The following is a 23,673-nucleotide window of genomic DNA, read 5'->3' on the forward strand; positions in this document are numbered from 1 at the left end:
TATTTATTCCTTTTACAACAATTTAAACACTTACAGAAAAAACAAAGAAAAAACAGTACATTACAATACAAAAACGCTACATAAAAATTAACAAAACAAAACAAAAACAATTAAAAAACACATCAAAAGAGAAGGGGGGGACTTCCAATATCTTATCTTTCTTTCACATATTTCCACGGCCTCCTCACACCTCCCTTTTTGTATTCCACTTCTATTAATTATTTCAGCAATTCCTTTCCATCTTCCCCTATTTTCTATCCTATAATTATCTTAACACATTTTAACCTTATTTTCCTTTAATACTCTATTAATCTATTTATACTTAATTCCTTATAACATTTCTACTGAAGCCATATAACTTCATTCCAACATTCTTCTAACATTCATTAATTTTACAATATTTCTATAAATAATCTTTAAACTTTTCCCAGTCTTCTTCCACCGACTCTTCTCCCTGGTCTCAGATCTTGCCAGTCTTTTCTGCCAATTCCATCTAGTCCATCAACTTCATCTGCCATTATCCAACACTTCAGTGCTTCCAAGAGACAACCATTCTCTCAGCCAGCAAAAAGCAGACGGTTCACAACAAAGTTTAGGGGTCTGGCAGGGCAGGTCCACCTCCTTCTTTTTAGCATCCGTCAATATCTTAAATTTTACTCGAGGCTTCCTGCCCTGCCAAACAAATCCAGAAACATCCCTCTGCCACCTCCTGAAACAATCCATCCCATCCACTCTGGTCCTCAAATTCATCTGTTTTTCTTTAAGTTCCATCATAACAGATGTCAACTTATGTTCATTGAGTTGCCTTTGAATGGATGGGGCTCTCTCACACTCCAGTTGTATTGTTTTACATTCAGCAGCAAGGGTTTTCTCCCTGACTTCGTCTGCAGTTTGCCGTGTCAAGGTAAATTCCTGTATCAATCTCTGGATGGTTTCTGTGTTGGTGTTCACCTTTTGTCCCAGGTTGTCTGTTTTCCTGTGAAGCTGTTCCAGCGAATCGTTTATTTTCACTAATGCAACCACTGAGGCCTCTTCTGTCGACATTTCATCTGTTTTTTCCTTTCCATTTGCCATAACACTTGAGAGATTCAAGGTCAATCTCAGAGTCTCACAGTTTTTATCTTGCAGCTGGAAATCCCCCTAGCCCAGCTCTTATAAAGTAACCAATTTCAGAAACTTCCACTAGGGGGAAACAGTTTCTATTTGTAATAGTCGACAATGTCCCCTTTAAACGCAACTCATACAATCCAAAGTTAGTTTCAGATTTCAGTTACTTTTTACTCCTTTTTAGAAGCAGCCGGAGACAATAGAAACAATGTATCTCTCTTATTTTGCTAGCTGTCAAGGAACGTTCTAAGTGCTGTCAATGAACATTCCAAAACGTCAGTCCTACTGGCAGCCCGTTTCCAGGGTCAGAGTGGCGTTATTTTAACTCCCTTCACTCTCTCCTGCAGGCATACTCAGTCCACAACTCCCCCCCCTCTTCTCCTGCCTCCAAGGGGGGTGTTATGCTCTTTACCGATGGAAATTTAGTCTTTTACAAAAGGCTTTCCAAGACTTCAGCCTACAGCCTCCTTGCCTCAGTCTGTTTACAAATAGGGAAGGCGGACTTCCTGTTTTGAACCTCCCCGTTTCGATGCCAAATTAAACGTTTAAAATCCGATTCTCCCGTCTCAGCTCTACTCACGGGTAATTACTTTGGAGTCAAATTGTCCACAGGAAAAAGTCAATGCTCTCCGGCAACAGCTATGCGGCTTCGCTCCGTGGAAGAAGCAGACGATTTGAAGCACCGTGCCACTCACCCCACGTTGCTCCGGATCCCCGAAACTGGGTTTCCCCGCAAGTAGGGGAGGCGCAAAAGGTGCCCGCTGAATCCCACGTTCACAGGCTTCTCCCGCCTGTGATTTTTACGGGTCTCCGCCTTCGCCGTGGCGGCCAGACCCAAATTTCCACGGAGCGGAGCAGATTCCTCCCGGTCAGAGGAAATCCGCCATTGCCGGAGGCACCAACCCGGAAGTCCCCCCAAATATTCACATTTCCAGGAAGTGGTTTCTTAAATAAATAAATAAATAAATTATGAGATAACTTCAACAAACCCATTCTATTAAACTTTAACTTTTTAGTACCTCTTCAAACATTTCATTAAAAATAAAATAAAAGATCAAACAAAATCTGATTTTGCTCGTGACATTAGAATTAGGGTTAATAAGAAGAAGAGAGGCCTTTTTGCAAGTTGGGGGCAATTTTAGTGAGTGATACAGAGCCCAAAATGGCTCAGGATTTTTCATACATTTAACAAATGTGTGAGAATTCAAGATGTGGTCTAAAGAAAGCAGTTTCCAAATGTATTAAAACTTGAAAAAAGGACCAGGATTATTACTTGTAATTCGATAGCAGCAGGCTGTGAAAAACCAGAAAATTGCCAAAAGATGACAAAGATGTTTCTCAACAAATTTGTGGAGTGAGTTTTTTAAAAAAATAAGTTTAATACAGTGAGATCTATAACAATTGTGCTGGGTGTTTGTTACTTCCAGTACATTGCAACAACTAATGGATGTCAGGCCCCTGTTGCTAATTAACCCATAATGCACCTTGAAGACCTCTTTAGTTCAGCTTTCTCATAAATTAACAGCTAGCCCTGTTTTGACATGGAATTTGGCTACAAGTAGCACAGGCAGCAGTTTGTATGCAGTTTGATTCCAGTTGCCATTTAAAGTCTTCAAATCAAACACAACAGTTCTTGGGCTTCTCACTTGGTGGCCCTCAGGAAGGTGGCCTTGCTGCCTCTAGTTTCAGCGGTGTGTTCCAGCACTGCAGTTGGATCTGGGCCCTTCTGCAAGGAACCGCTTGTACCTTTGTCACAAGTTCCCTATGACCTGTATGTTTGCAGTGGCTCTTAGAATTGGGCCACTGCTTTCTTTCGATGTTACTGTGACTAACTTGGCTTTAAATGTTGATGTGCTTTTTTAGGGGGGTGGCAACAACCAGAGTTTAAAAAGAGTCTAATGTACAGAATAATGTATACATACTTACACTGATTGAGTTAGATGCTAGGATAAGCTAATGCAACCCTTAAATCCTAGTCTAGACAAAGCCCTTGTGGCAATGTGAAGGATGCTGTGGAGAGCCAGGGGCACGCCTAATGTTTTTGTAAATTAATGGATTTTCTGGCCCAAACCTCAGTATGGAGGATGTGGAGTGGGATGTAGCTGATACTCTGTGGCAGTCTGGCTGCGTGCCTGTCTCTGTTCTCACACTGGTTTGGAAAGGCCTCTTTGAGGCAACAAGTTTCATTTATTCAAGCATTTGGTTGTTTAGCATATTGAGTGCTTCTGTCTTTATTTTCTGTCAATTCAGTTTAGGATTGCTTCACCATTGAGCTAAGAGTTCTTTTTATTTGCTAATTTAAAGTCTCAGAATGTAAATTTCTTTAATATATACACACACAAAATATATAATTCCTAATCTATAGTTCAACCCGATTTAAATATTCTGCATACGCATTGTATCCCAGACTAGATTCAGAGTAAGTACAGCCTAAATGCATATGAAGTTAGAATACATGAATACTGCTCTGTTCTAAGCTATTAAGATACATCTTTCCTCAACATGCTTGCCTCTTTGTCTGTATTAGCACAATTGCTTTTGAGTAAAATTGTATTTTACAGACTTGCAGGTCCTATAGCTTAAAAAAAAAAAGCGCTTCCACTTTGTTAGGCAGTCAGAATTCATAGTCTGCAGCAAGAGAATATATGTTAATCTTCTTAAAGGCAGCAGATAAGATTTCAGAATCAGATTAAATATATGTGTTCCAATGTAAGCAGACCTCCCTGGATCTGTCTGACAATCAATAAATCCTCTTCAGATTCTTTGTTCCTTCTGTCTGCCTTTCACTCTTTTTCAAGTTGTGAGCATTTAAATCAACAACAAAAATTTTGCCATTTTAAAATGTTAAATTTTAAAACAAGACAGGTTAATGTTTTATTTGGTGCTAACTTGGATTTGCATCTCAAGTCTTTGACTGCAATAACTTTAGGGTGCCTCATCTATGTTTAGAGGAGGATTGTTTAGGGCAATGTGGGCAGATTAATTCATGCACTTCCTTTTGAGCAATAAAGGGTGTCTTGTGACTAGATCTTTATCATTACTCTCATTGGTATTTAACATAAGAAAAGACTCACTGGTGGATGAATGGTTCAGCTAGGCTTTTTCTGCTGTATAATATACTTTTTATTTCAGAGTTCCAAACTCTCTGTCAATAATACTACAATGCTACTCCTTAGGTGTGTTTTGGTGTGTGTTTTTTGTATATTTGCGATCAACAAAAATGTAGTTGCTACCAGAAAGAATAAACTGTACTAGTTTGGAGGAGAAAATGTTAGTTAGCTTACTTTCTTAGCCAATGTTGTACAGTTCGTACATTCAATTAGCCTAATCACTGAAAAGTATAAACTAGGCACAGTGACTGTTACCACTGATTGAAAAGGTACCGGTATTTAATGTTATTGCCCTTGCTGGGCACTGCTGCTTATTAGTTGTGCAGTAGAGGGCACTGTTTTTATGTCAAAACATGAGCCAAACATTTGGTTTGGTACATTAGATGAATGCTTTTTAAGTTGCCACTTTGAATTGCTTTCTAAACTGTTGTTTCTGTCTTACTTTTTCTAGCAAATTTCTGGTTTCCAAGAAGATTGACTATGGGAAATGACTGTGAAATAACATCCCCCACTGCCAGTGATACACATGCACATTGCTTTTTATGGGGTTCTTAAAATATTATTTATGCTCACTTTTTTCACCAACAACTTACAGGCTTTGTTGAAGTGATATACAGTATTCTTAATGCTTACATATATGGGGTAGATTTAATTGAAGAGTGCAAACAGAACTGTCATCTGATAAAGAATTCCAAAGACTTGCATAGGTGAAAATCTCTGCCCATTAGATGTCATGTTACATACAGTGTTGTTTCTTGCTGTTCAAACATGTTATGATATTATTAAGCTGCGAACTCAACATGAGCTTTCTTATGATGGTCTTGCATAGCCTCCACTTTGGTTTGAGAAGTGTCCCACCTCCCCCCACCTTTTATTTTGTAAGGAGGCACAGCTGGGCCAACCTATTCCTCAGAGCAGGTATGGAGTGGTGATCAGGCAGAATAGTATGGCAAAGGCCTATTTATTTACATGGTTAGTGAGTTGTTGTTATATCCTGCTTGCTTTTCTTTAAAACAGGGATGAGGAACCTGGGGCCCTTGAAATCATTTTGGAGTATAACTTCCATCACCCCTAATCACTGGTCATTCTAGCCGGGACTGATGCAAGTTGGGGTCCAGGAACATCTGAAGGGCTACAGCTTCTCCCTTCCTGCTTTAAAACAATCCATTGAAGTCAGCAAAATATTACAGCAAATCAAAATACAATGCAAGCTGTATCAGCCAAAGCAAAGCACCCAAAAATAAAAGTGGGCAAGAGGCACATTTTATCATCTTACCCAAGCCCTTGCCCAATGCTATATGAAAATGCCTGTTCTCAGAACATGGCGGACCAACTAGTCACCAACTAGGGGGCCAGGTAGTCTGGGATGTGGTGCTGCAATTGAAAAGTTTCTCCCCTCCCCCAGTGTACCTACCTGCCATATGGTGAGGAAATTCTGAGAAAGCCTCTGGTGTCAATTGAAGTATGAACAGGTTGTACTATAGGCTAAGCACAATGTTATGGATGTATTGAACTTTTCTCTAAGCTTTTAAAATTTATGTTGGTGATTTATATGAAAACCAAAATATTTGCAAAACAGTAACACTTGTACACTTCTCTTGATACAGCAACAAGTCTTAAGTGTCTGTAGCATGCAGTATCAATCCATTTTATGAACTCTGCTAGGATTGCCTACTCTCCTGTCCCTCTGTACAAATAATGAATTTGCAATAGTATAGTTAAGAAAGTGTTTCAATGTGTGTGTGTGTGGGGGGGCTATTCATTCATTAGAAAGACTTTTTTGTGATCTTGTCATGCACTTTCCGTATTTTGCATTCAGTTTCAATGTAGTACTAAATAGAACCTCCTGAATTGCTTTGGTTTCATTGTTTTTATTCTTGAACAGCAAAGAACCTGGTAACTTGCTTTAGCTGAGTTATTGGAGTTTTAATTATGCAAAACCAAGTCAATGGCTTTCCCCCTTTTTGCCTCAACAATGCTTGCGGGCATATATGACATAGTGTATATGTATGCATTTATAAGTAACATATAAATATGTAATGAGTTATTGTAGCAGAAATGCATATAGATTATGGAGTTTCAAGAAGACATTCCAGTTCCTAATTTAGAGTCATTGAAAGATACCAGACTTAATGTGGTTGAAACCTAAAAAGGCGCCCTATTATTTCCAGGCAAGTTTGGCAGTGGTTCAATGAAAACAGAAGAAGTTGAATTGTACTTATGAAGTTGGTTCTATGTGTAGCCCTCCCAGCACATTGGTAGTGGGTGACAGACAATGTGGCCTGGATCTGGAGAGCATAAAACACAGCCCAAACAAGTCAAACTGGCTTTAGCTTCCATTCATTGTATGGAATGTATAACATACATTTTCTCTGTATGTTATACTGCTCATTTATTTAATTATTCTGGTAAAAACCTGTATTTGAAAGAAAAGGCAAACGGTGTTCATAAATATTGCTTAGTATTTAACCTTATATTATACAGTAGTGATTTGTTCTCTTTTTTTCCTAAGAGAGTATCAATAAAAGTCTTTTTTGGAGGGAAATAATGAGTGTCACATGTCATAGGCCCACCTTTATTCTGAAAATCCATTACAGTTATATTTCTGGATTAGGTCACTAAGGATTGTTTTGTACGTGCAAACCTTTTGTTGACAGTGTGATCAGTCTCAGATTCTTGCTTTCAACAATGTGGATGTAAGAATATGTGAATTAAAAGCACACCTCTATATGGGATTGCAGTGCACCTTCTGATCACTGTGGAATTTTTAGGAACTGTGAAGATATCTGGAAATGCTGCAATCCTATGTAAACATGGACACTTCTTCATATGGGACTATCTCGAAAGAGCTGTGGGCATTTGTGAGCCATGATTATGCAAAGAGAATTTGTTGCCTTGTCACATTTGGTAACCAAGCTCTTAGCTTGCGATCCAAGGAGGGAATATATATGCAAATAGGGGAGCCCACGTCCTCCTGGAAGATTTATTCGATTCACAACAACAGTTCCATGTCCACAGGGGCTATATTCTTTTAAAACACTGGTAACAGACTTGCTGTTAGACCTAGATTTTCATTTTTAAAAAAGTTTAAATAACCTTTCATATTATTTTCCATATTGTATTTCTTTCAGTGTGTTGCTGTTTAGCCACCATGGGCTTCAGTTTGAGAGAGAAACAGGGTACATAATTAATAGGAAATGAAATTAAGGAAGCACCAGTCATATGAACAATTCTTCATGTTCACAAGCAAGAAACTGCAGTTTTGAACTGTTTGGGATCCATGTAATGGCGAATGTTGGCTTGCCGCTAAACCAAAAGTGAGGCGAAGTCACAATATGTGAGGGGAGGAAAGAGGGCAGGCAGAGCACAAACACGGGGTTCATTCACATACCCTTTATTTATTTTAGATACAAAGAATATACAGAACAAGAACAGTAAACTTGAAAACATGAAAAGGCTCCCTATTCCACCCATTTCCATTTACAAGTTGGTAGGTGGTTGAAATGGCAATGCGGGTAGAGTGAGCGAGCATGCTCTTCCCTACTGCCACCCTCATCTGTTAACTTGCTGAATTCTTAATGGCGGGAGAAGGTTAATGGAATAAAAGAAAGGAGTTCGTGAATCCAAAGATTGTCCATGAAGGGGTCTCGACCATGTTCTCTAGTAACCTCCAGGATGGACTACTGTAATGCACTTTAAATGGGTCTGCCCTTGAAATTAATCCAAAAGTTGCAACTAGTGTGGAATGCAGTTGGTGTCAATGGCAGTGGGCCAGTCGAACACAACTCCTGTTACTAAACATCTGCACTAGTTGTCAGTTACCTTCTAGGCCCAGCTCAGGGTGCTTATGTTGAATGGCCTGGATCCAAATGTATGAGATAATGCTTTCTTCTGTACCACCCTACCTGTGTTGGTTGATCAGTGGGAGAGGCTTTCATGGTGGTTGCTGTGTTAAAGGAGGTGTATAGTCCAGGGACCTGCGGAAGAGCATTTTTGGTGTTGGATCTGTGACACTGGAATGGCACCCCCATTGACGTGGATCTTGCCTCGACTCTGTATTCTTTCAGATATTGGGTAAAAAGCACACCATTTTTGCCAGCTTTTAGTGGTTGACAGTTAAGTCATTTTTGGGGGTGTTTTTGATTATGCTATTGTCAGAGCTGCCCGAGGTCCCAGCTCACAAAGGACCAACGCCAGTTCGTTGTTATATACAAAAGTCTTTATTGAAGTTCAGTTTCGCTTTAACAGCCGCAGCGTGCAGCTCTACGTCTGAAACTCTAGACCGCCGAAGCTCCGTCTGAATCTCCTCCCCCCAGACACCAGTTTAAGACTCTAGCCTTGCTCCACCTCTTCCTCTGCTCTTTCCTCCTCTGGTTCCGCCTGTCAGCTGGGGTCTCGCCCTTCCTAGACTCTTCTGACGCTGAGTCCCCTGAGTCTTCCCCCTGCCTCCGGCGGGCTTTAGGACCTGGTTCCCGATCCGGGCTTTCTGCTGTCCCGCGCGCCTGTACATTTGAACTTGGCGCGTGCGCCCAGCCGGCAACCTTCCTCCTGACCGTTACACTGCTCCTGTCACTGCTTCCCCCTTCGGGGAGGCTAGCTGGACCTGACCTCCCCTCCGTTCCCCCACTCTCCGATAGAGGCGTGGTCAGCCCTGACTCATCTTCTTTCCCTGCTGGAGGAGACGCTGGCCCTGACACATGGGACTCTTCCCCCCCACTACGCTCTGGTGGGGAAGCTGGTCCTGATCTCCCGCTGCTGCTTTGGGAGTCCCCGCTGGCCCCTTGTTTCTGGTGTGTCTCCCCTGGGACCCCCCTTGCCCTGACCATCGGCGCCTCCTTCTGGGAATCTTCTGATTCGCTGGAGAAGCTCATGGAATCTCTCGGGCCACTGTCATACTCCCCTGCGCTGCCCTCAGATTCTTCCCCTTTGCTCTCCATTTCCTCTCTCCCCTGTGCCTCTGTTCCTGAGCCCCTGACATCCATTTATATAAATTCTGATAATTATTTTAACGCTTTCATTTAATATGTTTTATATTACTTTTTTTTTTGGTAAATTGCTTCTGACCTTTTTTGTTGAAGGGTAGTATAGAAATCTCTTAATAAATAATGTTAAACTGTTGTTTGATGCTATGTGTGAAGAAGTAACTGGCCGCGTTTGCACACAACACTAAGCCATGGTTTATTTTAATCATGATCTATTGAACAAAAGAGGATCAACCTTGCAGGTGAGCAAAGTAACTGCAAGTTGTTTTTGTAATACAGTGGTGCCTCGGGTTAAGAACTTAATTCGTTCCGGAGGTGTGTTCTTAACCTGAAACTGTTCTTAACCTGAAGCACCACTTTAGCTAATGGGGCCTCCCGCTGCCGCCGCGCTGCCGGAGCACGATTTTTGTTCTCATCCTGAAGCAAAGTTCTTAACCTGAGGTACTATTTCTGGGTTAGCGGAGTCTGTAACCTGAAGTGTATGTAACCCGAGGTACCACTGTATTGGTTTTGTTTTCTTACATTTTGTGACTCATCCAGGTACAGCCAGTGAGCATTTGAACTGGGACACTGAAACAAATTAGAGTACCATTTCAGACCTAAAAAGGAACCATGATTAAGACAAGCTCAGATTTGTAAGCCAACTTCAGGCCATGGTTTCAGTTACAGATAGGTAGCCGTGTTGGCTGCCATAGTCAAAATAAAAAATTCCTTCCAGTAGCACCTTAAAGACCAACTGTTGGTCTTTAAGGTGCTACTGGAAGGAATTTTTTATTTTAAGCCATGGTTTGTTGGTCATATTCAAAACTGTATTTTGTGAGCTTGGTTTGGACATATAAATAATCGCAGTGAAGTTAAACAAACCACGACTTAGCATCCTGTGTGAACAAACCTTCCCCAGAAACGTCTAGTGAAAATTAAAATGTGGCAACTCTTATGTATGCCGACCTGAGCTCCTTTAATAAATTTTCTTTCTCCCCGGTTTGGCATCTAACATGGCTTTCTTCTACCCTCAAGTCCACCATGTGATAACTGCTGTGAGATTTGTCAATAGCAAAATTAATAGAATCTTCTTTATGTGGGCTTCATTCTATATATAATTCTTCTGTGGTCCTTCTTTCTAACTTCCCATTCTTGCGAAATATTTTCAATGCTACTAACCTGGAAAAACAGTTGCTGAATCTTGAAATATGTCTTGATCTCTCCTTTCAGTGCTTTTCTGTCAGTAAGAAAAGTTACACTAATTACTCTTAATCTTCTAGTACTTTTTGTGAAGAATATTTGACTGCCAGAAAAATAATATGAAATTACTTGGGGGATGGGAAGCGCTATTAAATCATCAGCGCTATAGTAATTGTAATAAGAATAATAGCAAATAGCAAAAGAGTCAAGGCTATGCATTTATGTATAATATAGTTTGCCATAAGTGGTGTTAAAAGGAAAATATTTTTCTTTTGAAATTTGATGTATGAACGTGTATGTCTTTTTTATATCAGTTTACTTTCAGAAATGCAAGCTTCAGTTTAACTACTATAGATTTGTTCAGATACAACATTCACAAATTCTTAACCAAGGTTAAGAGATTGGGATCAGGCAATGGGGTTGCATGCATTATTATCTTTTCTTCCCATATCTTCTTTCCCATTACACAATTTTACATCTGAAGTAAGCCTGCCCATGGTTGCAAATCAGCTTTGGACTGTATGCTACAGTATGACGCTTTCGTTGGTACACTACAGAATCTACCACATATGGGAAATATAAATTGCATGTACAAAATCTCTGCTGAAATACAATATCCTCTTACCCAATGGAATCTCTGCTTGAGAGTTTTAGTTTACTTTCAGAAGCAACTGCCTGTATCCCTTCCATTTTTCTTTATCTTCGAGGGCTAGAAACTTGATTTATTTGTTTTTTTAAGATGACATTCAAGATCCTGCACTGCATGGTGAGCTTGCAGGTGTGGATGATCTGTATGATCCTGTTTGTAACTTGGAGGTGAGTGGGAATTCTTAGCATTTCACATTTTTGAAGGATGCAAGTAACCAAGGATTTAAACCACCACCACTGAAGCTTGAAACTGCAGGCAGTTTTTATCTTGGCAGTTTTAATCCCACCCTTTTATGTTCAGATTAGGTACATGTGGGGATGTGCTGAAAGGGTGTTAGCAGGAGGTTCTTTATGGGCAGCTCAATAATAGCATCAATCTGCCCCTTCCACCCCCCCTCCTCCTCCTCCTTTTAAAGGGCTGTACATTGAATAGAAATCTAAAAAGTTTAAAAATGCTACTATTTGTTGATATAGATGTGCAGCTTGTTACACAATTTAAATATTTTCTTGGCAAAAAATGTTATCCAAACACAAGATAACACTGCCTTCATTGCCTACCCAAGCGTTTTTGGTTCTTTTCTTTGAAAGGCGTGCATTTCATGTAGGTTTTTAAACACACACACCATTTTCAAAGGTTTGCTTTCTGTCATAGCATGGCTTGTCCCCCCAATGCCTAGTTGGTGAGTAGGTAGGAAATGAAAATAACAATGTGAGTTTGCAGTCATACCCGATGCAGAGACCAAAAGGGACCAATATTTAAAATACATGTTGGAAATATTACATGGTTTGCTTTTACCAAATTCCAGCCTGTTCTCGAGTGAAGCACTTACGTTTGGAGGGAAAACATACGAAAATGTGCCCTCTTACGCACATAAAAGTTGCGCTTTGACACCCTTTGGGCAACCCATGTGCTTCATTGTACAGTCAGCACACGGTAAGTCACTGGGTGTATGTGTGTGGGTGGGTGAATAATATAATTATTACAGCACTGAATTGAATCCAAGTATCAAATAGCATTATTGCAGAGCATGCAAAGCTGGGTATGGAACATAATTAAAACTTAATACAGGCCTGGCCCACAGGTGTATAATCTAAAAAAGGCAAAATAGAAAAAAGTGGGGTACTGGAAGGAAAAGCTCATGCAAAGGAGAAAGAGAAGTGACGCAGTTTCAGTCCAAATGGCCACTCCCCTAGCAAGTTATTTCTATGTTCAAGCCTCATGGACTCAGGCTACAGTTTTGGCTACAGTTCTTGGGGGCGAGGATTACTCTTGAGCAAGTGTCTAAATAATAATGTCTGCCTCCTTTCTTTTGCCTTCTCTGGGCTTTAGGTGTGAGCCTGTTTTCTCAACCAAATAATCAGTACTTTCTCTTTGAGGAATGCTTCTGTTTTATGGTGATACACATTACGTGTACAATGAATGTTTCAGGTGGTGGCCAACCCTTCATGTGCCCCTGACTTCTGTGTTATTCTTGCTAGGAGGTTTGAAAAGGACTTGTTAATACAGCCACTGGGTGAGAGTCAGCGTCGCACTCTTTTAATCATTCCATCTGCACAAGCATTTCAGTTTTGCCAGATGGAACTATCCCTCCCTCTTCCCCCTGCACACTGTTCTGGAGGTTCTCCCAAGCCTTCCAGAGCCCATTATGATGGGGAAGGGAGAGGGGGAGCAACCCATTGCACATGTGGAAGTCCTTGCACAGGGCTTCTTCCGCTGACGGGTCTGGTTAGGTAAAACCCGACCACTGTACAAGACAAACACAGGATGTTGGGTGGCATGGTTGCAAGCCCCCACTACACACATGTACGTGTTCTCTCTCTTCTTCCTTACCCCTTTGCCACTAGATATACAATGGCCTGGTTCACCTAAAATGATAAGACAAAGTGTGGCTTAACAGGACTGCCCAGATGTGTAGCCTCCTAGGAAGAATCCTGCGGCTGCTATGCTCCTCCCTGCTCTTTTTCTTTTTTTTTACTATTGCAGCAACACTAATTTGAACTAATGCATGGGTAGGCAGCCTAAGGCCTGGGGGCCGGATCCAGCCAAATCGCCTTCTAAATCCGGCCTGTGGACTGTCCGGGAATCAGCGTGTTTTTACATGAGTAGAATGTGTCCTTTTATTTAAAATGCATCTCTGGGTTATTTGTGGGGCATAGGAATTTGTTCATTCTCTCCCCCCCCACTTCAAAATATAGTCCGGCCCCCTTCTGAAAAAGTTTGCTGACCCCTGAACTAATGTGTCATCTGAATCGAGCTCATGACTAAATTCTCTTCTTGCCAACTATGAGCTGTAGCCAAGAATAAACCATTTAAACCTAGTTTGGCTTACTGTGTTGTATGAACCAACTAAATGTATTTCCAAGCAAAACAAGTTCCTCATATGCCTTTTCAGCTAAAGTGCATGTGTAATAGCATCTCAAAAGATGACTCTCATGGATCGTTTTACTCCTGCAGTAATAAGAATATTTATTGTACACGTGGCATTTGACCACCAACCATATGACAATCCATTAACTTTCTATGTAAAATAAAACGTGGTAATAAAAATAAGTTACACAAACAAACCTACGGACAATTAAATAGTATTTTGGGCTGGGATAAATGCTGGCCTCAACTTTTGTTTTCCACAGTTTTAAATATCTATAGCACAAAGGCCACAAGTTGACATATAGAAGCCAGCTGTACTGCATATTATTTTAAATGACAGCATGCTATAAGGGAAGAAGATAATAAATTTCCTCTAGCAAATGCCATTACATGGTTTATCAGCTGTCCAAATATAACAGTAGGCACCTGTTTGTCTCTTCCCCCATCTTCATCAAAGAGCTCACTGGCAAGCAGGGCAAGTTACCCTGTGGCTTTTTAAAGCTGCTGTCTGTACAATCTTGCCTGTAACAAGAGAGCAGCTGTTGAATGTTTCAGCATTTAACACCATGCCTTAGCATGGTTAATGTTTTAGTTGAGAAATTGAAGGGAAATAATATAAAGCAAAGGGTGCTCAACAGGTGGCCCACAGGCCACATAAGACCATCATGCTATTCTCTCTGCTGCTTCAGCTGATTGGACCCTTCTGAGTTGTTGTCTGTCTCAACATACATCACTATAGTGATGGTTACCTCTGCTGTTGCTTTGCTGTCCCTTCCAAGCGACTGATAGGTAAACTCCTGTGAAATGTATGGCTCACATGAATCTTGGCAGTACCAGTGCAGAGCAGTTACAATGTGGATGTTTTCAAGTCCCCAAAATGAGAAGCACCTGTATCCTCTACATGCCAGTATGGTACTGTCTGACACACAAGGGTTGGAGGAAAGTACAGTAAAACAGGATCCAGTCTTAAGTACAAATTTGAGAGGACATCATTCCTGCCCATTGGCCATGCTGGCTGATGGGAGCTGGGGGGTTGAACAGCGTCTGGAGGGCCACAGGTTCTGTACACCTGCTCTAAGGATCATGCCAAAATTAGCGCACTGTATAACCACAGAACCTAGGACTTGCTGATCAGAAGGTCGGCGGTTCGAATCCCCGCAACGGGATGAGTTCCTGTTGCTTGGTCCCTGCTCCTGCCAACCTAGCAGTTTGAAAGCACGTCAAAGTGCAAGTAGATAAATAGGTACCACTCTGGTGGGAAGGTAAACGGCGTTTCCGTGCGCTGCTCTGGTTCGCCAGAAGCGGCGTAGTCATGCTGGCCACATGACCCGGAAGCTGTACGCCGGCTCCCTTGGCCAATAAAGTGAGATGAGCACCACAACCCCAGAGTCGGTCATGACTGGAACTTGTAAAATCTTAAATCAACCAGGTGAAACTTGAGGATATTTATAATACCTGGGGGTTTCCCCCCCCTGAAAACACATGCTCTGTGCTTTATTTCAGTAGTGAGGCCCTCAGTCCATCAGAGAGCCATGATGTGTTTTGGAGACGACATTAGTCAGCACAGCACAGCCCCTTGGTTTCAATAAGACTTACCGTATTTTTCGCTCTATAAGACGCACAAGACGGACCTAGTTTTTGGAGGAGGAAAACAAGAAAAAAAATATCTGAATCTCAGAAGCCAGAGCAGCAACAGGGATCGCTGCACAGTGAAAGCAGCAATCCCTCTTGCTGTTCTGGCTTCTGGGATAGCTGCGCAGCCTGCATTCACTCCATAAGACGCACACACATTTCCCTTTACTTTTTAGGAGGGATAAGTGAGTCTTATAGAGCAAAAAATATGGTACTCCCTGGTAAATTGCATTGGGTTTCAGCCTTAATCGCTTTCCTTGCTCTGGCTGTGTTTGCAACATGCCAATCTGCTTTTTGCTCTCCACACCTTCTCTGCATCTACTTCCCATAACTGTGCCATCCCAGTTATCACCCCCCTCTCCACTACTTACCCTCATTTGTTATTTGACTCATTCTCCAGAACTGCTGTTTTGTGGTTCATCATATTTTAACCCAACAGTGTACTTTACTGGTCAGAAAGAAATTTTAATCCAGAACTGAGAAACGCCTGGCAGGGGCAGCAACATTTGCTTTCCCATTGGCTCATTCTCATTCAAGCCAATATTCAGGGTAAATCCAACAGGATTTGCCAAAGCCTTTCCTTTAGCTGCCTTAGCTGCTCCTGTTTGCTAGTATGTAGAAACTTGTATGCTGTGAACTGCTCTGAGATCTTTGAATGAAGGGCAGTATACAAATTTAAGGTAGGTAGGTAGGTAGGTAAGTAAGTTAAGTAAGTAAGTAAGTGAGTGAGTGAGTGAGTGAGTGAATGAATGAATGAATGAATGAAGATGCATAATAAGTGGCCCAAGAGGAAGAATTTTGTAATGACTCTGAGCAAAAGGGAATTTTCATCATGAGAGAAAGTGGCTGAGATGCTTGTGGGGAGAAGGTTTTTGGGATCAAAGGCTCTGTTGGGAACTGAATGAGAAGCCTTATTCATTTTCTACTGAATCTGAATATGGGAGCCTGGGGGCCAAATGCAGACCTCCAGGCTGCTCTCTGTCTTGGAACTCTCCCTAGGCCACACCTTTCACTGGCTCTGCTATACACTCCAAACAGTTTTGTCTAGTTTGGAATGTGTCCTTGAATTCTGATAATACATCTTGCTTCTCTGAGAGATGACTGTTGGGACGGGTGCATGAGTGTCTATAGAAACTAGTTCAAACTACATTTCCCCATTACGTGCGCATGTGGGAGACAGGGAAGAAAGGTTAAATTTACATCCATTGCCTTTGTCCTTGCATGTGGCCCTTGAAAGGTTGCCTGGGAGAGAATTCATCCCTTTAACTGAAGAAGCTCCATCTTGGTGTGTTCAGCAGCATCCTAAGAACAGGTTGTGTGACCTTATTCAGGTCACATTTGCTTGGAAAGCTTCTCTGGTTTTGTCCGTGTGAATGGCAGTGACTGTGGGCCCCTCTCTAAGGACTCTGTATTCAGTCTTCCTTCTCACTGTCCCCTTGCCTGACATAGAGGACGGAGTATGAGCTGAAGAGGATTAGGATTTATTAAACTGAAGTAACTGTTCATGCAAGCATGGCTGCAGGTATTTCGAACTGAGGTGGTTTCCTGCTTCACTTTCAACTCTTTAAAAAATGCAGGGTAAGAAGTATGAGCCTTGAGTCATAGGTTGCCACCTATGAAATGTGTACCTGTGAGCACAAGCCTTTGGATTAAAAAGCAGAATAGGATATAAGTGAGCAAAACCTTTCTTCTCTCGATGGGACATTTAGAGAATGGGGAATCTAACCGGACTAAAAGTAATTGTTTGTTAAAATAAACACATTGTAGAACAAAGGAAAAGAAAAGCTGATGGAAGAGAAGCACTGCATTCCTGTTATTGTGCATCCCAGAACCACAAGAAGGGAGAGAAATATGATCTGAAATAAGCTTAAGAGGTTCTGTAATTAAGCCTGGATTAGTACAATAGCATAATATACCTGCTGCCCTTCTGCAGGTAAGTGGCAGACTAGCCTGAGGATGTCTGAATGGCTCCTGCTTTTATATTTGGAAGATCCTGCTCTTACATCAGCAGCCTGGGAATCGCTTTGCTGCCTCTCTCTGTATCTCTCAAGTTTTTAAAAGACAAAATTTGTTCAAACATTGCATCTAAGAAGATAGACCCTGAAATGTGTCAAACTGGCAACTGTGGTGCTAATTCAATTCCATCAGTGGAAACAATCTTATACGTACTTAGGATGGAGACAGCCAAAAGATTGTGATTCTTGCCAACTGTTCCTGTTTGTGGCGCCCTTTGTATATCTGATTTGGATGATGATGAGCATTTTCTGAAAGGGAACAAATTAAATCAGTGGCAGACATCCTAAGAGAGATGCTGTACTGTGTCCTTTCTTCATGTTATTTTGCTTAGTGAACCTCAGTATCAGTGTGGGAAAGACAAAACCTGGGACTTCCTGTAACCCAGTATTGGGCCACTCATTTCTTTTGAAAGTGACCTGAAAAAGGATAGAGAGGAAGCACTGCAGCATTTGTAATTGCCAACTCATGTGTATAATAAATCCCAATTCCTTTTCTCCGTTTAAGAAATTCCAGCCTCTTTCCCCCAGCTCTTAAGATTCAGGACTCTTACCAAGTGTTAGATTAGTTGAAGCTCTGTGCCTGCACTTTCTGTGTATAACATCCACACTCGTTGGGGCATTTCTGTTATATCCAGCGTAGAACTTTAACCAATATATATTTTATTCACTAAGTAGCCATTGCCCCTGAACTCCTAAACTTGTTGGTTTTGTTGTTGCTTACTCCATGTGGAAGAGATGGATGGATGCAGAGCTCTGTTTTCATGTTTGAGCTTTCCAAACAAAACTTTTCACCATCTCAGCCTCCCCCCTTTGAACCTTTGAACTCTTTAAGGTTTCAATTAACATTAGCAGTTAAAGGCTGAAATGTGTACATCTTCTGATGCTTTCTGCTTGTTAGTCAAGAGGCGGCCTTGACCCCAGACCAAACTTTCCACATTTAAAGGCTAGAGAAACTGCTGGTGTCCCAGTAGTGCCAATCTAACACCAGCTTTCAGACTAAAGAAGCTCGCAAGAACTGATCCAGTGCCCCAGGGATGAGCACTGGCAAAGCAAATTGACAATATCATCCCCCTGCTTTTTGCTTCTAGTATGTCATAGACAGAAAGAAGCACTTGAGCATGGGAAATACATCTTCACCTGTCATGGCTAAATTCTATTGAAATGTACCCTCCACTAACTTGTTTAATCTATTTGAAGCCATTTGCCTTTTTTGTTTCAACACACTGGGTTGACATTCCTGGTGGACTTTCTATTATGATCAGTTTATTAGGTAGCTGCAGCCAACCTATGAATGTGCATTGTGTAGTTATACCGTATTTTTTGCACTATAACACTCACTTTTTTCCTCCTAGAAAGTAAGGGGAAATGTCTGTGCGTGTTATGGAGGAAATGCCTACGGGTGGCATGCCTACGGATTTTCCTCCTCTAAAAACTACGTGCGTGTTATGGTCGGGTGCGTGTTATAGAGCGAAAAATACGGTAATTGTTTGTCCCTAGCGTGCATTACTTTGCTCTTACTAGCAGTGAATTTTATTTGCTAGTATATTTGTTTATCCAGTCAGTGTGGAGAGATCCCCTTCTGTCTTTTTTTCATGACTGTTTTGAGCTTTGTTATTCTGTTTACTTTGGTGTTGCCGGTAAACTAAACTAGAAGCTTATTCAGTCTTATCTCCAGATAAGTAGTGCAATCCATATAGAACTTCCAATATTTATTACTTTCTTTTATAAGAAGCATCCACTTACTCATGCCTAATTACTTTTGAAGTTGCACCTTTCAAATCCATGACCTTTTAAAAATGTGAAATATTTTGGCAATAATGGATATAGGGTTTTTATGTATTCATTGCTACGTTACAGATATGCCTATTTATAATTATATGTAGTGAGAACCTTTCGTTGTTTAATATGGCTTTCAATGGGGAAACTGTTGCAGTGTTTCACAGATGGTTAGCAGTGTGTATATATAGCGTGGAAGTGCTTGTGGAAATGGTAGTTGTGTTCTTCTTTGTGTTGTACTGGAAGAAAAGTGGGGAACATTAAGATGGTGATGTCTTGAGTGGCAGAAGTTTGGCAGCTTGACCTGGAAACCTCACTGACTTGAATTTATTCCTGCTGACTTGTTTGGAGCAATGACACTGTGGTCCATTGAAAATGGTCTCCCATGGCGTTCCCATGTGATTTTTTTGTTTAAATGAACCCCTGCCACGTTTAGCCTTAGTGATATTCTCCAAGAGATGGCTGTGTAATGGATGGTGCAATGACTTTTCTGCAGAAAGATTGCATCCACCACTTTTTCTCCTTTTAAGTCAAAGAGAACCATATGGTGGTTGTCATTGGTAAATTAAACTTGTGCTAATGAGCAAAGCTACTTCTTGGTCTCTGTGATGAATTAATAGTAATCTGTAAAACCAATGAAGGCAAAGCACCTCTTTACACAATCTGTTACCTTGGCCCAGGGTTAATGTTTTGAACTCACTTCAACCTCTGACTTGTTTACAAATCCATGGCCGAATTAGAAGTTGAAAGGAGGTGAAAGGAGGTCCACAACCCCAACCATATCTATGGTCCTTAATTCACCTTTCATTCATTACTGTAATGATCAGCTGAACAGCAGCAAAATTACCTATGGAAGGTGATATTTAAAATCCCCTAGAGAAACATGGTGACCTTGAAGTTGGTTTAAGATTCTGACTTGCTCTCAACCCAGTAACCGCAGTTTCTCCATTTGGATGAAATGGGAACTACCATTTATATATTTTAAGCTGTTGAGAATTGCAGCATGGCAAGAAAAAAGGAGGGAAGAATGTTTAGCAGCAAAGTAATTTTCAGGTGGGGACCCGGGTGGCGCTGTGGGTTAAACCACAGAGCCTAGGGCTTGCCGATCAGAAGGTCGCGGTTTGAATCCCCGCAACGGGGTGAGTTCCCGTTGCTCGGTCACTGCTCCTGCCAACCTAGCAGTTCGAAAGCACGTCAAAGTGCAAGTAGATAAATAAGTACCGCTCCAGCGGGAAGGTAAACGACGTTTCCATGCGCTGCTCTGGTTCGCCAGAAGCGGCTTAGTTGTGCTAGCCACATGACCCGGAAGCTGTACGCCAGCTCCCTCGGCCAGTAAAGCGAGATGAGCGCTGCAGCCCCAGAGTTGGTCACGACTGGACCTAATGGTCAGGGGTCCCTTTACCTTTACCTTTAATTTTCAGGTGGCGACTTGGGTGACTAATCTCATGTATGTAACACTGGATATCCCTGGGCAGCTTTGAAGTATTGATGACATCTCTATGAAAATAAGTGGCAGGAAATGTGTTCTCAGGGACTAGGAAAGGAAAAAGTTCTTCTTAAAACATTTCTAGTCCTAGTGTGGCCTTCATTGACTCTGGGGAGCAAAAGCTTTGTAGTGACTAGTGAGCCCAGCAAGGAAGAGAGAAAAATGTCCCGGGCTCTTAATCTGTTACTTTGCATATGAGAAGTTAACCCTTTCAAGTCCACACAGAAAACTATTGTTGGAAGTTCAATTTCACTACTCTCATCCATTTCTTCAGAGTATTGTTTACATAGCATAAAAGGACTTTTTTAAAAAAGTGAACAGGTGAATGGCTAATGAAAACATAGAAATGTGTGTGTGCATGTGTGCTGGAAGGGTAGTAGCCTCCAAAGAGGCTCTTTATGTCCTGACTGTGACAGAGACATGATAAATAGGGACTAGAGAGAAAATCTTCTCTGCGGTCACACCTAAATTTTGGGACTCTGTGTCCTTGGAGATTTTATTGGCCACCTCTTTTATGGTGTTTCGCCATGAGGCAAAACCTTTCCTGTTTTAGGCAGGTGTGTGTTTTATTCGGAAAGCTTTTTTTTACCTGGAGTTGTGTTTTTTTATCTGACGCCTTACTTTATCTGCTGTTCTAGTCTATTTGTGTTATATTGTACCTTATAAATTTTTATTGTACTTTTTGGTTGCTTTTGATTGCTTTCAGCTGCCCAGAGTGGAATGCAGGCACCAGATAAAAATGTTCCTATAGATAAACAAGGCCTCTGAATTGTTTGATAGTAAATAATGTTATTCCGAATGAAAATTATTGGCCTTAAGAGCTCTTGCGGTTAAAAACAAGCATAGTTAAAATTCCTTTTGGTGGAGAGGTAAAAGGGGTGGAGGGGGTGTATCCCTCTAAGTCTCCAGATAGAACAGAATCCTACAGCCTTCCCACAGTCATTCTCTGGCTGCTTCGGTACTCTCCAGCTCACAGACATCCCAAACAGAACTGGACCTCTCTCCTTTTAGTACCCTGCATGCATTGTTGTCTCACAATGATTGGCTATTGGACTAGAAACAGCTGTACCAAGCCTTTGGTTTGCAAAAGAGATTACAGGCCTTTCTCATAGAGTCTGATTGGTTGGCAGTGTGTGCTGAGAGAGAGAGAGAAGGGCCAAAGAAGTAGTAGTAGTACTACTAGCTGCTTCTAGGCAGTTTGATTACCGGTACTTTTGTCCTAGAGTTCCTCTCCAGCTGTCAAATGAATGGGTTCCCTCCACCAATCTCCCTCCCCACCCACCCTTTCCAACATCAGTGATTGTTTGGACAGGCTAAGAAATCTAGCAGGCAGGTTTGGTTTTAAAAAACAAAACAACACAAAAAAACAAAGGCGTTTATGTTTTTTCTTTGTAAGAAAAGAGAGGAGGTAGAGGCTGGATTGTTATTTTGAAAATTAAAAAAACAACACAACTTTGTATGTAAATACGCACAAGCTGATTATAGGCTGGGGCACAAGCGAAGCTTTGGGTGAGCCCAGGGCTATTTTACATGAGAATGTGCTGCCCGACTGGCTGAGCGCGTCTAACTTAAGGCAGCTCCTTGATTAGCATAAGACTGGGTGGCTGCCTTGTTTCCTGCCTTCAATAGCTATTCACTGTAGTCGAGGCGGAGAGGAGCAGGGAGGCAAGGCAAACGCACCGGATTTGCAGAAAAGCAAAGCGCGTTGGGCTTAATCTCGCGGTCCGGCTGCCCCCCAAGGCTGGAGGAGCTGGCACGGCTCGACGGGCGCAGACGTAGGCAAACACAGGCGGTGATGGGAAAAGAGGAATAAGCGTGCATGCGAGAAGGAAGGAAGGACGGCCGGCTGCAGGAGCCTGGAAGAGACGGGACTCGGGAGCCCTCGGCCATGATGACCATCTGCATCGAGCACCATCGCTGCTGCTTGTAGGTTTATGTACACCTTGAATGGGCGCGCGAGCGAGGGATCTTTGCTCTGCCAGTGCGGCAGGAGGAGCTGCGAGAGCTGCTAACGGGGAGAATGGTCGCTGCTGCTGCTGCAGCCATGATTTTTCGGCTGCTCCATTGATGTTTTGCTCGGATTCTGATAGGTTGGAGGAGGGCGGGGGAAGCCAGCCTTTGGCCGCTACCAGCACTTCCCCGCGATTCCTATGGCATTGCAGACCCGATGCTGCTTTGCTTTGCTCCCTGCCGTCTTTCGGGTCAAGCCCAAAGGCAGCCTGCTTTGCCTAATTCGCCCGGGCCTTTTGTGTTGCAGATCACAGTTGGCCGAGCCTTTCTGTGCTGAATCGACCTATTGTTTTGGGACCCCAGAGCTTCCACGCTGCAGATCGCTTCTCTTCTCCCCCCCTCCCCCCTTTTTTTCGGTCGCTCTCCTCCTCCTCCTCCACCGCCACTACCCCCCCGCCTTAGAAGCCACATAATTTGCCTCTCCTCCACATGACTCTGGAAGCTACAAGCCGGGTTTGAGCGCCAATGAAGTGTAATGCATTGTGGGACGTGTGTAAAAGAATTGGATCTTTCCAAGGGGGGAAAGGAAAGGACCTGCGGTCTGCTTGATGGACAAGGTAGTGGCAAAATGTTGCTTGCAGAGCCGACCCGAGCGGTGCCTGTAAAGAGACGGGTGTAAAACGAGTGCAGCGAGCAAGCCGTGAGGCCTCCTGGCTCATGCCGCTCCTGCTGCTGCTGTTGCTGCTGCTCGTGGTGGATTAGACTGCAGGTAGCCTCAAAATGAAGAAGACGCGAAGTACAACCTTGCGGCGAGCCTGGCCTAGCTCTGATTTTTCTGACCGGGCCTCTGATCGCATGAGGTCCCGCAGTGAAAAGGACTACCGCCTGCACAAACATTTCCCCCCAGCTTTCCTTTCCCAGGCTTCACGGGGCTACATGACATCTGGTCAGTAACTGGCTGTGTGTGTGTGTGTGTGTAGATCTGTATGTTTGTTTCAAGGCATGGGCTCGCATGTTTGTTTATCTCCCCTGTGCTGTGTAAAAAAAAAAAGGGGGGGGGTTATCTTGTGACTGATTAACATAGGTTGTAATGAATAATGCAATTTCTTTTAAAGCTCACATCCACCATTTTGTACCTCAGGAAGATTCACAGCAGGGCCTGCTCAATATGGTGTTTAAAGCCTTCCAGCCCCCCCCCCCCGCTTCCCCCTAAAATAAATGGAGAGAAAAATGGTCAGATCAGTATTTTCAACGAATCAAAATGCCTAGTAGATGTGATCCCAGAAGTCTCTCCCCCCCCTCCCAAATCTGCATCCCTGGTCTCCTTCTGCTAAATCATGATTACCAAATCAGATATTGTCTCTTAATCCAGCTAAATGCAATTATCTCAATAGGCATTTCTTCGTTTCATTTTCTA

General features: G+C 42.3%; 2 protein-coding genes across 6 annotated transcripts in view; both read left to right on the forward strand.

The window, feature by feature from the left end:
- The window catches only part of TRAPPC11 (trafficking protein particle complex subunit 11), a 72,323-nt gene extending 66,255 nt beyond the window's left edge, over window positions 1-6,068 (forward strand). For both annotated transcript variants that reach the window (XR_014223473.1, XM_082237858.1), the window contains one exon: window positions 4,669-6,068. Coding sequence is in view for 1 of the 2 variants with exons in the window: in XM_082237858.1 (XP_082093984.1) it covers window positions 4,669-4,695 (27 nt within the window). In the remaining variant the exon portion in view is untranslated. The remainder of the gene's footprint in view (window positions 1-4,668) is intronic.
- STOX2 (storkhead box 2) overlaps window positions 1-23,673 on the forward strand; it is a 129,947-nt gene that overhangs the window by 27,844 nt on the left and 78,430 nt on the right. Inside the window, exon 1 of one of the 4 annotated variants that reach the window (XM_082237885.1) lies at window positions 21,854-22,232. The exons of 2 other annotated variants lie outside the window; for them this stretch is intronic. Coding sequence is in view for 1 of the 2 variants with exons in the window: in XM_082237883.1 (XP_082094009.1) it covers window positions 23,037-23,202 (166 nt within the window). In the remaining variant the exon portion in view is untranslated. Of the gene's footprint in view, window positions 1-21,853; window positions 23,203-23,673 lie in introns of those variants that run through there. One more of the 4 variants, XM_082237883.1, reaches the window with a different exon arrangement.

The sequence above is a fragment of the Podarcis vaucheri genome, assembly GCF_965113315.1.
Source record: "Podarcis vaucheri genome assembly, chromosome: 9".
Lineage (NCBI taxonomy): Eukaryota > Metazoa > Chordata > Lepidosauria > Squamata > Lacertidae > Podarcis > Podarcis vaucheri.